Source organism: Typopeltis vanoorti, chromosome 20 (assembly GCF_054136105.1).
Source record: "Typopeltis vanoorti isolate ZY-2024b chromosome 20, IOZ_Tvanoo_1.0, whole genome shotgun sequence".
NCBI lineage: Eukaryota > Metazoa > Arthropoda > Arachnida > Uropygi > Thelyphonidae > Typopeltis > Typopeltis vanoorti.
In genome coordinates, this window is record NC_143568.1 from 86829764 (window position 1) to 86844788 (window position 15025).

Sequence of the window (15025 nt, forward strand, 5' to 3'; positions counted from 1 at the left end):
GTCTTGTGCGGAAAAGTACACCAAGTTTTTTGTTTTTTTTTTGCAGCTGCAGAAGCTAGAAAAGATTGGAGGTGTGAGTCAGTCCAAGAAGAGAAATGTAATCATGTTTGGATATCTCAATATTACTGAAGGTCAGAGGAAGGGATGTGAGCTTTTTTTTTGTCAGAGATCAAATAGAACTAAGTTTTGGTGGCATTGAAGTTTACAAGGTTGTCCTTTCCCTGGGATATAGCTAGGAGATCTGAGTTCAGGTCTCTGGTCATGGTAGATCTTGAGGATTCTAATACTTGAGTACTAACAGGTTTGTGGAATGAAAAGGAGGAATGGAGTGTACTGTTGCCAGCAAAGCTATGGATAGGATTGGAAGTCTCTGAGAGTAGGTCATTTATATACAAGAGGGTGAAAGAACAGAGCCCCGGGGTACTCCTGTATTGGTGGGGAAATCTGAGGAGAGTAAGCTATCCACCATGACACGTAGCTTGCGACCAGTGAGAAAGTTGGTAATCCAGTTGCAGAGTGAGGAATGCAAACCATAGGATGGCAGTTTGGTGAGTAGACAACTGTGCCAAAGGATCAAATGCCTTTGAAATGTTGAGGGCAACAACGTGAGTTTCTCCAAACTTCTCCACGGCCTGAGTCCATAGGTCGTGGTGAATGCAAGAAGATAATCTGTAGATTCTGAGTGGCAGAATCCATACTGCTATCTCCAGGTGGTTCAAAAGTTGGTTGTTGATGACCTTCTCCATAATTTTTGAGAACAGAAGTGAGAGCAATTGGATGGTAGTTCGTTGGTTGACTTTTACACCTTTCTTTGGGATGTGCTAGATGTGGACCTGTTTCCATGTTGTCGGGTAGATGCCATTCGAATAGAATAGATTGAAGAGGCGATACAGGATAGGTGTTGGTTCTGAGCACAATTTTTTATTCCACAATAGGTGGGATACCATCAGCACCAGATGCCTTGTTCGTGTTCAGGTTATTAAGGATTCTTTGGATTTCTTTTTGTTGGAAGACTATTGGGGACCTGAAGGGAGCTGTTCTTTGTGGAGTAGAGGGAATTTTGCTCAGGTCATCAATGCAGGAAGAGAAGAGTGATGCAAGTAAGTTGGCCTTATCTTTTAGTGAGGTGACAGTACTATCTGGATGTGCGAGTGGTGGAAAACCTGGGTGGTCAGAAGTCGCATGTAATAGGCTTGGCAAAGGACTTGAAGGAGTGACTGCCATTTGGGCAGGAGGCAAGTTTGCAGCATTTGGATCTTTCAAAATGTGACTTGGACTTGGTGATGATTCTTTTGCAACTGTTACGAGCTGCAGTATAGGCAGAGAAGGCAGCTGGAGTTTTGGTCTTATGGTAAGCAGAAGTTTTTTCTTTTATAGCATTGGCACACTTTTTTTGAGAATCAAGGCTTGGATGGTGGCTGAGAATTTGGAGTGGAATAGAGGAAGAAAGCCTTCATTCCTGTGAGGAAGATTTTTGTTATTTGGTCTGATCAGATGTTTGATCAGAAGAACTGAAGCAATAGTCGGACCATGGGAAGGAGGAATAAAAGTCATGGAGGTCTTCCCAGTTGGCACCCTTGTAGTGGCATAGGACATGAGGCTGCGAACTGGTGGGCATAGGTTGTTTTGCAGCAAAAGAGACTTGTACGAGGTTGTGGTCCAAGTTTCCGAAAGGAAACTGACAACCACAGTACTTGGAAGGGGTGCTTGTTAGGAAGAGGTTAAGTGTGTCGGCAAATTGATGATCTGAGATAGGTCATTGCTGATGGTGAACACCTCTTCTTACTAAAGTCTTACTGTGCTCTTGTTGTAGGTATATTTATGCTTCACTTAGTTACATTATATTTTTCTCTGTGTTTTCTTAGGATCTAATATCCTACTTGTCAGGAACTTTCTGTGTAATTTGTCAGGACTGCCTTCAGTCCACTATGAAGTACAGATTACTTTGTAGTGACTTAACTTCACATGATTTTCTTTCTGAATTAATCAATGTTTTTTGAGATTTTGCTACTGATTCCCAAAAAGTTTTAAACTCTTTCATTTTATTAACTACAGTCTGCAGTTCACCTCTGAAAGCTGTTCAACTGATTCTTTTTAAAAATTTTATACTTTTTAGTATGATATTCATTTCTATCCTGCTCAAAACTAAATGGCAATCACTTTCTGTTTCAGATCCCCAGTATATGCTTATGGCTTGAATTAGCGTGAAGACATCACTATCCATAATAACGTAGTGAGATTTTTAAAAATATATTTTGTCTGTTCTTCATGTGAATTTGTTTTAAATTTTTATGATAGAACATGGTGTTAGTAATGACAACTCCGTGTCCTGAACAAAATCTAGCAGGTACTTACAATTATTATTAGCATTGCTCTATTGATCTTTTCTTCAAATTTTTTTAAAAACATTTCTGTATATATCTGGTATTATTTTGATCTCCCCCAAGAGGCAATTTCTTGCTTTTGTGTATGCTGTTCTCTCAAATGAATCAAAATATGTCTCTACTTATATGTGTTCTCCAACCAGCAGACTGTTGGTTCAAATCCCTCCATGAGCAGGAATATTTTGTGATTGTCTTTTGGTGGAAGTTAATTTAATCTTTTTTTATGGAGGCCTGAAGTGGCTTGAAAATGTTCCATGTTTGGTCTCTCGAGTAGGGTTTCCATATTATCTAATACTTATCCCAACCATGGCAATAATATTAATCTTTTATAAGCTATCAGTCTTTCATGGATGGAATTCACATTAAAAAAAAAAATCGCAATTTGCTGACATCACTCGAAATTGCCTTTCATTTATTCACTTTGTTATTCATAAATTTTTTTTATGAATAACATAATTCTTTATGAACTGTATTTGGCATATAATACACTATTCAGCAGGTCTGGAAAAAACTTCCTTGTGGGGATGGTGAAATAATGTCTCCTTGTTCATGTGTAAATGCATGGCCAGAGGAGCCAAAAGTACAATTGTTTTGTGATACCTTTTATGTGCAATTCTTTAAACTGACAATTTATATCTCTTTATTTTTATAATTTTTTTTTTCATAAAGATAATCCCTATATTCATTGTAAAAAAATGTACTAGTTAAATTGTTATATCAGATTTCCATTATTATTATTATTACGATATTGCAAAAGACTGATTTAGAAATTAATTCAGATATTTTAATATTGTGATTTTTTTATTGAGTGGGACTTTATAGATTAATATTTTTCTATTTTTTTCCCTTTTCAAAGACTAGTTAATATAAGTTAATATTTGAGTGATGATATTGTGTGTAGCTTATGCCAACTACATTAACAATGAGAAAAGCATAACTGTCTTTCACTCATATTTCATTTATTTTTAAGAAGATGCCAGTGTGTGTGTGTGTGTGTGTGTGTGTTTATATCAACTCCATATGTACACACACATGGTATGTTTAAGATTCTTCTGAAGAACAGAGTAAGACAGAATGAAGGAAGAGAACAAAAAGTTAGAGTTTGATAAGTTTAGAGCTGAACTATATATAGATTATGACCAGCAAAAAGTAGTTTGTAAATGAGTAGAGGAATGGCAATGCAAATACGAGTTTCTTCAAATTTTTCCATAGCTTGTGTCCAGAGGTGGATGAAGTTAGTTAGGAACAATGTTATTTTGGAACAATGTTCATTATGTAATCATTTAACTAAATATGAGTATTTAAAGATTTTTGTATCATTTATTTAAAGGTAGCAGATTTTGGAATCTCAAAAGTTGTTCATGAACATACCATGCTGAAGACTCTATGTGGAACTCCATCATATGTAGCTCCTGAAGTTTTAAATTTACAAGTTACTGAGAATTATACAAAAGCAGTGGATTGTTGGAGCTTAGGGATTATCTTACATGCCTGGTTAGTAATTATATTAGAATCTTATATAAAGATACCATGTTTTTGTGTGGATTTTTATCATTTCATTTCATAAAGAAAATTATCTAATTTTCACTTGCACATTAGGCTAATTGGCTTGCTACAGCCAAGTAACTTGGTTTTTTTGAATGCTAATTAATGTTCTGAGAGAAACTAATCCTATCTGCATATGTGTCCTTTTGGCTAGTTTGCCAGGAAGAAAAACCTGTCTCCACAAGTACAAACCATTCCATCTTCATATGAGACCAGGTAACTCAATTTCAGTTGAAAAGACCTCAAGCCTTTTCAACAGAAAAAGCACTCACAAGTGACTCTGGCAACCCATCCCACTCATTTACCATTCTCCAAGCAAAAAATCTAGTCCTCACATCCATTCAACTTTCAGGGACTTCCCTTGTTCTGGTCCCTTTAGCCAAGTGATGAAACATTTTCCCCTGCATCTATTCTATAAAATTCTTTAAGCAACTTAAATGTTTCTATCATATCACCTCTTTTTCTCCTATCAACTCACTTCTGCAATCCACACACCTTCAATCTATTCTGATAGGGAACATTCCACAGGCCATTCACCATCTTGGTTACTTGCCTCTGAATCCTCTTCACCTCTTCCTCATTCCTCATTCCCAGGGGACAGACTTGAGCACAATAATCCAGATGTAGGCATATCAAGGCCTTATCTCTACTTGTTAATGTGTTCTTCATTAGCCAAGTAATCTTATGACCTACCATAGCAACCTTAGCAATATATTATCTAAACTTTAATTCTATGTCTACCACTGCCATCACCACTAAATCTCAAGCTTCATCTATTTCTCCTGGAGTATCACTGTAATATACAGCTTGTAATATATTTATCACAAAATGCATAACTTTACATTTCTCCACATTAAACTGACACAATTAACTTTTGCTCATACTGACAGCTTATTTAAATCATCTTGCAAGCTCTCCACATCGTCTTGATTAACTAGCTCTACCTAATTTCACACCATCAGCAAAGAACTGAATATTTCCTTTAAGGTTATTTTCTATATCATTTATGCACAAATAAAACAGCAATGGTCCCAGCGCTGAACCTTGTGGAACACCACTAGTCACCTCAATTCTGTCCCTCTATATATCTCTTTTTGATATCTGTCTAGCAGCCACCCTCTTAACTAGTGTCATATCCATCCCCACTTGCTCTGATTTGTGCAATAGTGTTCCATGTAGTATTCTGTCACATGCCTTTGCAAAATCCAGCAAAATCATCATGTAGCCATGATGATTTTGCCTTTATCCAACTCTGCTGTTACTCTATTATAAAAATATTGCAAATTACTAAGGCATGACTGACCCTTCACAAAGTCATGTTGACCCTCATATAGTATCATATTTTTATCTACCCATTCTTGAATTCTCTTTTTTACAAACTTTTCTAGTACTTTTACCACCACGCTTGAGATACTAATTGATCTCTAATTTTCTACTGTAGTCTTAGACTCTCCCTTATGCAAAGGAATAATTTTACTCTTTTTCCACTCCCTTGGAACTCTACCAGAGCTGAGACTTAAATTAAACAGCTTAGTAAAAAGCTTTGCCTAATTCCCTTTCACATTCTCGCAAAACCCTAGCTGATATCCTGATATCCCATCTAATCCCACAGCGTATTTACATTGAGATTCTGCAATATCCTAAGAACCTCCTATTCTTCCACCACTGTTCCCTCATTAGTGTTTATCACATAGGTTAAAGCAGTAACCCAATGAGGAAGATATATGCTTGCAAAGTGGTAGCTCAGTAACTGAACTATTTTATCCACTTCTGTCTCCTTGTGACCATCATCACTCATTAAGGTTAATCTTTCATAGTCATTGTTCCTCTTACTTTGCCACATAATGAAAGATTTCCTTTTAGTAGGCCAAAGGAAATCCAAAAGAAATCTTTTGGATTTCCTTTGGCCTACTTGGCTAGATTCTTCTCATAATCTGACGTTGCCTTCCTTGCAATGCTGGTCACTCACCTTTCTTGCCTGAGCCTCGTACTCTTCAAATGTTTGCTGGTCACCTTTCTCTTTATATATATATACCCTCCACAGCATTTTCTTCATCTGCAGCTCATGCTTAATGATATCATCCAACTCCTACCTGATTAACCCTCTTTACCCTAGGTATACAATTTAATACTGCTTCCTTACCCTGCAGTGTTTTATGCAATGGTACAGATTTAAGCTTTTTTCGAAACATGTCATAATCACCGTGCATGTAGTTCCACATATACCCCTTCTTCATAGAATATTCCTTATGTTGTACAATCTCCCAAGTCAAGACTGCATGGTCACTTTCACCAGTTGGAGACAGTGTTGTCACCTTGGTTATGGATAGCTCTTCTGATCCTATGATCAGGTCTAATACTCTCCCATTCGTAGTCCCCCTCCATCGCACACTGCCTAAGTAATTAACTCTTAGCAGGCATATAAATTCTGTTTCCTTTCTGCCATGTGATCTTTCTTCTTTCCAGTCTATATCCCTATAGTTGAAGTCTCCCATGATAATCACTCGACCTGTATTAATTGTACTAATTTGGTGATGCATGTCTTCCAGATCATCTGTGGAACTCACAGACCTATAGCAACAACCAACTGCATAAGTTTTAAAAGAGGTAAACCGTGAGTAGACATAACTATACATAATAAATAACGGAAAAACTCACGTAGAAATATTATTTAATAGTATAATTTTCGCCTGTGTGTCACAGGCATCTTCAGTACAATTGAGCACAAAATTTGTGCTCAATTGTACTGAAGATGCCTGTGACACACAGGCGAAAATTATACTATTAAATAATATTTCTACGTGAGTTTTTCCGTTATTTATTATGTATAACCAACTGCATATTTTGTCTTATTAGATTGCTTCAAAGGAACAGAACAGCCACCCTCCTGCCTGTCTCCTATTCTTTTTGGTTGCAATTCATTTGCTATCATCAGCAGTAGTCCTTCCCCATCCTATCTTCTCTGTCATCCCTGAAAATACTAAATCCTTCACATTCAATCCCTGTAGCTACATAACTTGGGTGTTAGCCAAGTCTCACTAATGCCATAACTTTTGGCAGGGTTGCACTAACCAATGCCAAAAACACCTCCCTCTTGTTCCTGATACTTCTGGCATTAGTATATAGAAATGGCAACATCTCTTTATTCCCCCATCCACCTTTACTTTCTCAATTGACTACCATATTCAATATTTTTGCTTGAGACACTAAATTCCTCACTTGGACTTGGTCATTCTCACACGTTTCATGGGTGCCTCCACACAAACTCACTTGCTTCCACCCTAATGCTTAAGTTTCCCTGAATTTGCACATCAGCATGCTCAGTGAACAAAGCTCTCTCCAGACACCTAACACCATATCTATCTATCCCAATGGCTTTAACAGGCCTTTAAGGCCCACAACCTTCCAAGCATGCTTGGATTTCGTAACCGAAATACGAGGATAGTATGGTCACTTCTATGCCTCAAGGTATTCTCGGCTGTATCCCTATGTGTTCACGGGGCCGGTTTGCCTGCTTGCGGGATGAAAAACACTAGATAAACTGGCGGAATAAACCCTACTGCTTGCGCCCAAGACCTGCTAACTTGGCTATGACTGAGGAAGATCCTTCAGCTCCTCACGTCTCCGACAGGAATCGAACCTAGGACACTCCTTCCCCAGGCATATGGTTGCGAAGCGCAAAGCCACTAGGCTAACTGCGCAGACACCTAACACCATATGCATTGTACAAATCCTTCTTTCCATCAAACAGAAACCACAGATCCACAAATTCTACATCATTCCTTTTGCACAATCTACATATAGACTCACTGACTATCAATGCCCTCCTCATCAGTTCGCCTCTATCATAGCATTTAAAATTTTTTTTTTTTTTTTTTTTTATGTTGTGCCCATACTCAAGAGGTTGGTTGATCAACCTATAGTACATTAGTACTGTGTATGGGTATTGGGTTGGGAAAGGAGGAACTTGTTTACATTTGATTTAAATGACTATAAATTGTATTCCTTGGGAAACACAGCAGGTGGGAGACTGTTCCACAGTGCAGCAGTTACAGGGATGAAGGAGGAGGAAAAAAAAAAAACTTGTTCTCTTTGTTTCTAGGTGTATTGTGAAGGGATGTTGAGCAGCAGCTGCACGTGGCTTCTTTAATAATTAAATAATAATTATTATTAAAGAAGCCACAGCAGTTGCCCACTGTATACATAACTTAACATGAACCAAGGACTAATCTTGCCTGTGATCTTGAAGACCCTTATTAGATCTCTTAACTTACTAGAACTGAATCACAGTGCCAACTATAGAACGTTCCTAAATAACAACACGTGAGATCATGCATGCTCTATGCATGTATTGTACACGCTCTGTTCTTTGTCTTTAATAATAATTAAATAATAATTATTATTAAAGAAGCCACAGCAGTTGCCCGCTGTATACATAACTTAACATGAACCAAGGACTAATCTTGCCCGTGATCTCGAAGACCCTTATTAGATCTCTTAACTCACTAGAACTGAATCACAGTGCCAACTATAGAACGTTCCTAAATAATAACACATGAGATCATGCATGCTCTATGCATGTCTCTATCCTATGTCTGCTCCAGGATATGTTTTTGTTTGTGTTATTGCATTTCAGAATCTTTTGCTTATTATTATATAGTCAATTTGGTTTCTATAGATGTCCCCAGGGCTTTTCCAGGTATATAGTCTTCTGGAAGGATGTTTAAACATTGTGTTGGCAATTATTAGGTCATTGATTTCACAGAATTGAATTAATTTTTCACCTCTTTCATTTCTGATTCCAAGCCCTTGGTTTCCCGTGCAAAATGAGATTTTTCTGAGCCCACTTTTGCGTTTAGGTCATCCATCATTATAATAACATCATCTGACTTAGCACTGGAGATTGCTGTTTGGATGCCTTCATAAAATTGTTCCAACTCTTTATCTGGGTGATCTTGGGTTGGCGCATATGCTTGGATAATATACAGGTTGAATGGTTGTGCAGTTATTTTGGCTGTTATGATTCTTCATTTATGGGCCAATATCTCTGTAGAGATTTTGCAATTCTATTACTTAGGACAAGCGCCCAGAGTAGATTATAGTGTGATTTTTTTCTTCTTATTATGCCTGTATCTGTCCATCTCACTTCACTGATACCTGCAACATCGGCCTTCATCACTTCTAATTCCTGGAGTAGGTTATCTAATTTGCCTGCCTCGTAGAGTGTTCTGACATTCCATGTTACTATTTTCAAGAGATTGCTCCTGGTTTTCAGACACGGAACATCTCAGAATATCCTCCCTGGAGGGTTGGATATTATCTTCATACGCTACTTTAGTAGTTCTTGTCTTACAATTCCCAGTTTCAAGCTCTTCTTTCCTGTAGCTATAAGAGCTGGTAGTTGCAGGGGTCTCAACCGCATCTCTAACTTCATATTGTGACATGGTGTGTTTCATGGTTGACAATGGATAAATACGTGGTGAAGCTCTGATCTCTTCCACGACGGCCGGCCACAAGTCCCTTAGATGTCAGGAGTGTGCCCTTGATGCGCTGCACATTTTGCTGTCATGCCCTTGATCAGTCAGTGTTGATTCTTCTGCCATCTTGGCCATTCCAGACTTCGTGCACATAAAGGGTGACATTCCCTATTTACAGCATTCTATATTGCTGTTACCCTCACTTAGTTTAGTCTGCCAGCCGATGCGGTTTACTGGGGTGTGGCCGCTACCTCTCCATACACCTCATTGTTACTTAATTGCATCTAAAAGTTTATTAATAGGCAGAACTCAACTCTGACATAATTAACCTCTGCTCTCGATGAACATGTCCTCATTTTACCTATGTGTCTTTCACATAAAATATTTTTACCCTCTCTTATTAGTGAGTCTGCAAAGAAGAAAAGCCATTATAAAGAAAGGTTCTTCATGTCCTAGATGGAATTCGAACCCAAGGCTTTTCAAGTAAAGGGCATTAATGATACTGAACTAAACTAATAAAAAAATACTGAACTAACTAAACAGTAAGTTTAATAAATCATCTTAATGACTACTAGACTGTTACTATTATTAGATTACTATTAGTCATGAGAAGGATTACTAGACTTACTTTTGGCAGGAATGTGGTTAACTGACTGCTTTCTTTAAGTACCTCTATACCTCAGGCAGTACCAATGATGATGCTCTTTAGTTGAAGAAAAAAACATGTTTGAATCCCATCTAGCACATAAAGAACCTTTATAAGGGATTTTGAATTTTCATCCTGAAAAACAGGCGAACTGGTCAAAAGACCACATGCAGTTTACAGACGGTTAATATACCCTTCACAGCCTTAGTTGCTTTGTCCATAAGTTCAGAACAATCACAGCCTCATTAAGTAAAACTGATTCTTTATCAATATACATTACCTATATCCATTCAAAATTTTAAATCAGATTAAAAACTTTCCAGAGGGCTGACAAGAATATTAACCTTTATATGGTAGTTGCTTTGGTTGCACTAAAGACATGAATTCAGTCCACAAGTCCATCTATTCATTTAGAACATTTAGGTTTTACTGCCTGATATCTATTTCAAACTGCCTTTATTTATTTAATTTAATTTATTTATTTCATATAGTGATTCAATGGCCGTGATCCCTGTAAAAGGGACTCATGACCATTGAATCACTGAAGGTGCTTAGTTAGTATCATAGTATTACAGGGAGGTACGGCACCACCTCAATCTTCTCCCTATTTTATCTGGGCTCGGGACCGGCATAGCTGACAATTCAGAACTATGGCTGGAGGGATCATCTTAGGTATTCCTGGCTGTATCCATGTGTGTTCATGGGGCTGGTGTGCCTGTTTGTGGGATGAAAAACCCTAGCTAAACCGGGGAGAAAAACCCTGCTGTCCACCCTCAAGACTGGCTAACTTAGCTATTTCAAACTGTTTACTGCATTGGTCAAGAAGCAACCTGAGAGGTAAGGCAAAACTCTTATCCAACTATAGCTATCATCTCATATTAGAAAGTTATATTTTTCATAATTGAACTCTCGCTAGGTGCATATATAAATTACTAAAAATAATAACTGATTTCTTATTTTCCCTATTCTCTTCAGGAAGAGTCACTATCCTTCTTTGTAGCATTTCTAAATGAGTATTTAGATCTCTGTGCTGTCTTCACTCCATTGAATTAATTATGAGTGTGAACAGCACATAAACCTAAATATTCACTTAGAAATGCTACAAAGAAGGATAGTGACTCTTCCTGAAGAGAAGAGTCACTAGGAGTAGTGGAAGGAGTTAGACTATAAGGGGAAGAAGTTAGACTATTTTAAGCTTAAAGTCCTCTGAGGGTCAGTCTATGGGTCATTTGGAAGCCTAAGAATTAAAGTTTCCCAAATCTTGAAAAGTTTAATACAACTATATTTATTTAGATTAAGTTGGTTTTTTTTAAATCTGTTGCTGATTCTAAAAAAAAAAAAAAAAAAATCTTTCAAGTTTGTATTTGCTGTGATGAAGCATAGTTTTTTTTTTTTTTTTTTTTTTTTTTTTTTTTTTTTTTTTCCATCTGATCCTGTGCAGGGTATCAATTGCATGGTCATCTAGACCTGACTGACTGACTGACTGTAGTTGTAGCTTCAGATGTATTTCTTGTGTTTGCTAAGGCAGATGTTGGCAGGTCTTCCTGTTTGACCATAATATGATAAGTTGTAAGAACAAGGGACCTTGTAAACACCTTCAATAGAGAGGAGAGGAAGGGGATCCTTAGTAAGGTGAAGAGAAGCTACCTTCAAATGAGATTTGAAGGTAGTGAGAGATAGAGCTTATATATATATTTTTAAAGTTCTGGATATTTTTTTCTGAGGTGCTTGGATATAGGGAATCCTAATAGCATTACTGTCGATATCAGTCAAGAGGAATGTGAAGAACAACTAATTTGTTGTTTTGGCATTGTGATCATTAGACAGGAAGTTCTAGCAAATAAAGGAGAGTTCAGCTGTGTGGGAAGCCTTGGTGGAACAGAAGTTGGAAACTGTTGACAAGGATTTTGATGATACCATATTGTTGAGAGGGGGGGGAGATGATGGGAAAGTTTATGTATGTATCTACATATATGGATCGATTTTCTGTAAACTGAGAAAGAAAGGGGGTGCCATTGGGCAAACGTGTGATTAGAGAGAAAAGACAGTGTATTGTTCTTTTCTTTTTCTATAGTGAACTGGATTCTGGGGGTGCTGGCTATTGAGGTGGAGGAAGAAGGAATCCAATGTGTCTGAGCCATGTGACTAATTAGAGATCACATCATCAATATATCCTAGCCAAATAGAAAGTTAGAGAATGGCAGTAACAAGAGCATGTTTTTCAAAATGTGCATAAAGACCTTTTCCAGAGGAGCAGAGAGATGAATGTAACTTCTATCTGTTTATGTAAGGTGTCCTTTTGAGAGAAGTAACCACTATGGATGGATGGATGGATGGATGGCAAAGTTAAAGAGATCAATAAAGTTGGGGAAGGGGGGGAGGCATTTTTCAAAAAATTTAAAATGTGTCAGAAAGAGAGATATTTATAAATAAGAATGTCACATCAAAGCTCACCATGATATCATTATTGTTTAAAGATTTGAAATGATTAGAATATTTTATACAAGATGAAGTGTGGCCAGTAAATGGAATTAAAGATTTAGCTAACTCTTTGGCTAATTTAAAGGAGAGGAGTCAATAGCATCTAGTATGGGACAGAGAGGCAATTAGGTTTATGAATTTTCAGCAGTCCATATATATATGGGGGGGTGGGGAGAAGGACTAAAAGAGTTGGATTTTTTAACAACTTCAGTAAGCGAAGATGTGACATTTTCAGAAGCCTTTTTAATGTTTTTTTCTGAAAATTGGTGGGATCCTCACCTAGTAGTTTATAAGTAGTGCAGTCTCTGAGTGGCACATTCATTTTGCACTTATAATCACTGGGATCTAGGATAACAGTAGCATTACCCTTGTCAGCTCTAGTAATGAATAATTATGTTGTCTTTGTAGAATTTATGCAGAGCATAGAACTAGTTGTTGGAGAGATTTATTTTCAGCAGCAACACTTGTGAAAGGATGTTAGCTGCTGAAGTCTGATGTTGGCAATGATTTCTAAAGTAAAAACTTGACATGGTGCCACTGCAAAGTTGTAACCAAGGTTAAGGATGCTAACAGCTGTTTTGTCTAGTCTTTTTTGATGAAAGGATAATGACAGCTTGAAGATGCTAACTGCAACTGAGAAAAAAGACCTTTGAAGATTGTCATTTTTTATTATGTTTATCCTTTATTTTCTAAAATTCTTTTCAGGCAGACTTATCTGAGATATCAGAGAGGATACTCCAAAATTCAGGGTTGGGAATAGAAGAGAGTTCAGCTTGGAGAAAACTAATGGCTGCATTAATAACAAATAAGCGAGTACAAGTTGTGGTGATCATTTCTCAAAACAACGCTAGTGCATCTGTAGATACAATGAGTTTTAGGTTAGTGAAATTTTATTTTAAACTTCACACAAGTGGGTATAATTCCAGTGTCCCTGCATCTTTTTAAGAAGACTAGCCAATTAAATCCTCTGAATATACATGGTTTCCACTTACTGTGAAATAGGGGGGATTGAGGTGGTGCCGTACCTCCCCATAATAGGGGGCTCATGGCCATTGAATCACCATACGAAATAAAAAATAAACTTACTGTGTCAACTCCATGCAGAATTAGTAAATGACTATTTAGGCTTAGGTGCAGGTTTATGCTCATAATTAATTTAATGGAATGAAGACAATACAGAACAATAATTAAACAACAGGTTTAATTGTTCTGATATTTCATCTCTGTCAGAGCAACATCAACAGGAATGTGATATTAAAATTGTAATAACACAACAATAAGTGGAAGATGTTGGAAGTTTTTCCACTTGGTTATACTATAAATTAAAGATGCCAAGAAATTATATTTTTGGTCTAATCCTTTATCCAAGTGTAAGCAAAGTTTGCACCAGAAGTAATTTCAGGGCTCGGCAACTCATATATAAAGGCTAATGACTTCACAGTGCAAAGCACATATCTTTATGGACGTGTATGATGCTATGCATTATGGGAAGGTTCACTAACCCAGATTGGTTTCGACCTTTATTCGGGTCTCATCAGTGGGAGCCAGACCCAGAAGTCATATTACCATATATGAGTAGCCTTATTACTGGCATCTTTAATTTATAGTATAACCAAGTGGAAAAACTTCCAACATCTATCTCTAATCCAGAGTATTTTAGTAATAAGGTGTGACACCTTTGGGCTACTCGTATATGGAAATAGCACTTCTGCATTACTTCAACCTTGGTATCACTTCTGGGTCTGGCTCCCATTGATGAGACCTCAATAAAAGTCGAAACCAGTCTAGGTGGTGATCCCTTCCCATAATGCATAGCATCATACATGTCCATGAGGATATGTGCTTTGCATTATGAGATACCAAGGCCAGTGATGCGAAGTCATTAGCCTCTATATATGAGTTGCCCAGTCCTGAAATTACTTCGGGTGCAAACTTTTTTGCTTACACTTGGATAAAGGAATTAAACCAAGAATATAATTTTTTGGCATCTTTAATTTATAAGCATAAGAAGTTAGACTATTTTAATATGAAGTCCTATGATGGGATACTCTCCAATGTTGTTGTTTGTTAGCCTTAGCTGTTGGGCAAGAGGCCTAAGAATGAAAGTTTCTCAAATCTTGGGAAGTTTAACACAACCATATTTTTTTAGATTAGGTTGATTTTTCAATCTGCTGCTGATTCTTAAGTCTTTCAAATTCGTATTTTCCATGATGAAGCATAGTAGTTTTTTCTGACCTGATCCTGTGCAAGATATCGAAGGCATGGTCACATAAACCTGACCATAATTGTCGTGGTAAATGTATTTCTTGTATTTGACAACATCTGTCAGATCTCCCAATTTGACCATAATGTGATAAGATGCAAGAACAAGGAACCTTATAAGCACATTGAACTGAGAAGGGTGGAAGACGACCCTTAGGAGAGTGGAGTAGGGAAGCCAGCTTAAAATGAGGTCATATATGAGATTATATTTCTTTAAAGTTCTAGCTATT

General features: G+C 37.2%; 1 protein-coding gene across 1 annotated transcript in view; it reads left to right on the plus strand.

The window, feature by feature from the left end:
- LOC150095633 (serine/threonine-protein kinase Chk2-like) overlaps positions 1-15025 on the plus strand; it is a 266187-nt gene that overhangs the window by 194715 nt on the left and 56447 nt on the right. Inside the window, exon 12 of the mRNA XM_090409930.1 lies at positions 3715-3878. Within this exon, the coding sequence (XP_090266056.1) occupies positions 3715-3878 (164 nt within the window). The remainder of the gene's footprint in view (positions 1-3714; positions 3879-15025) is intronic.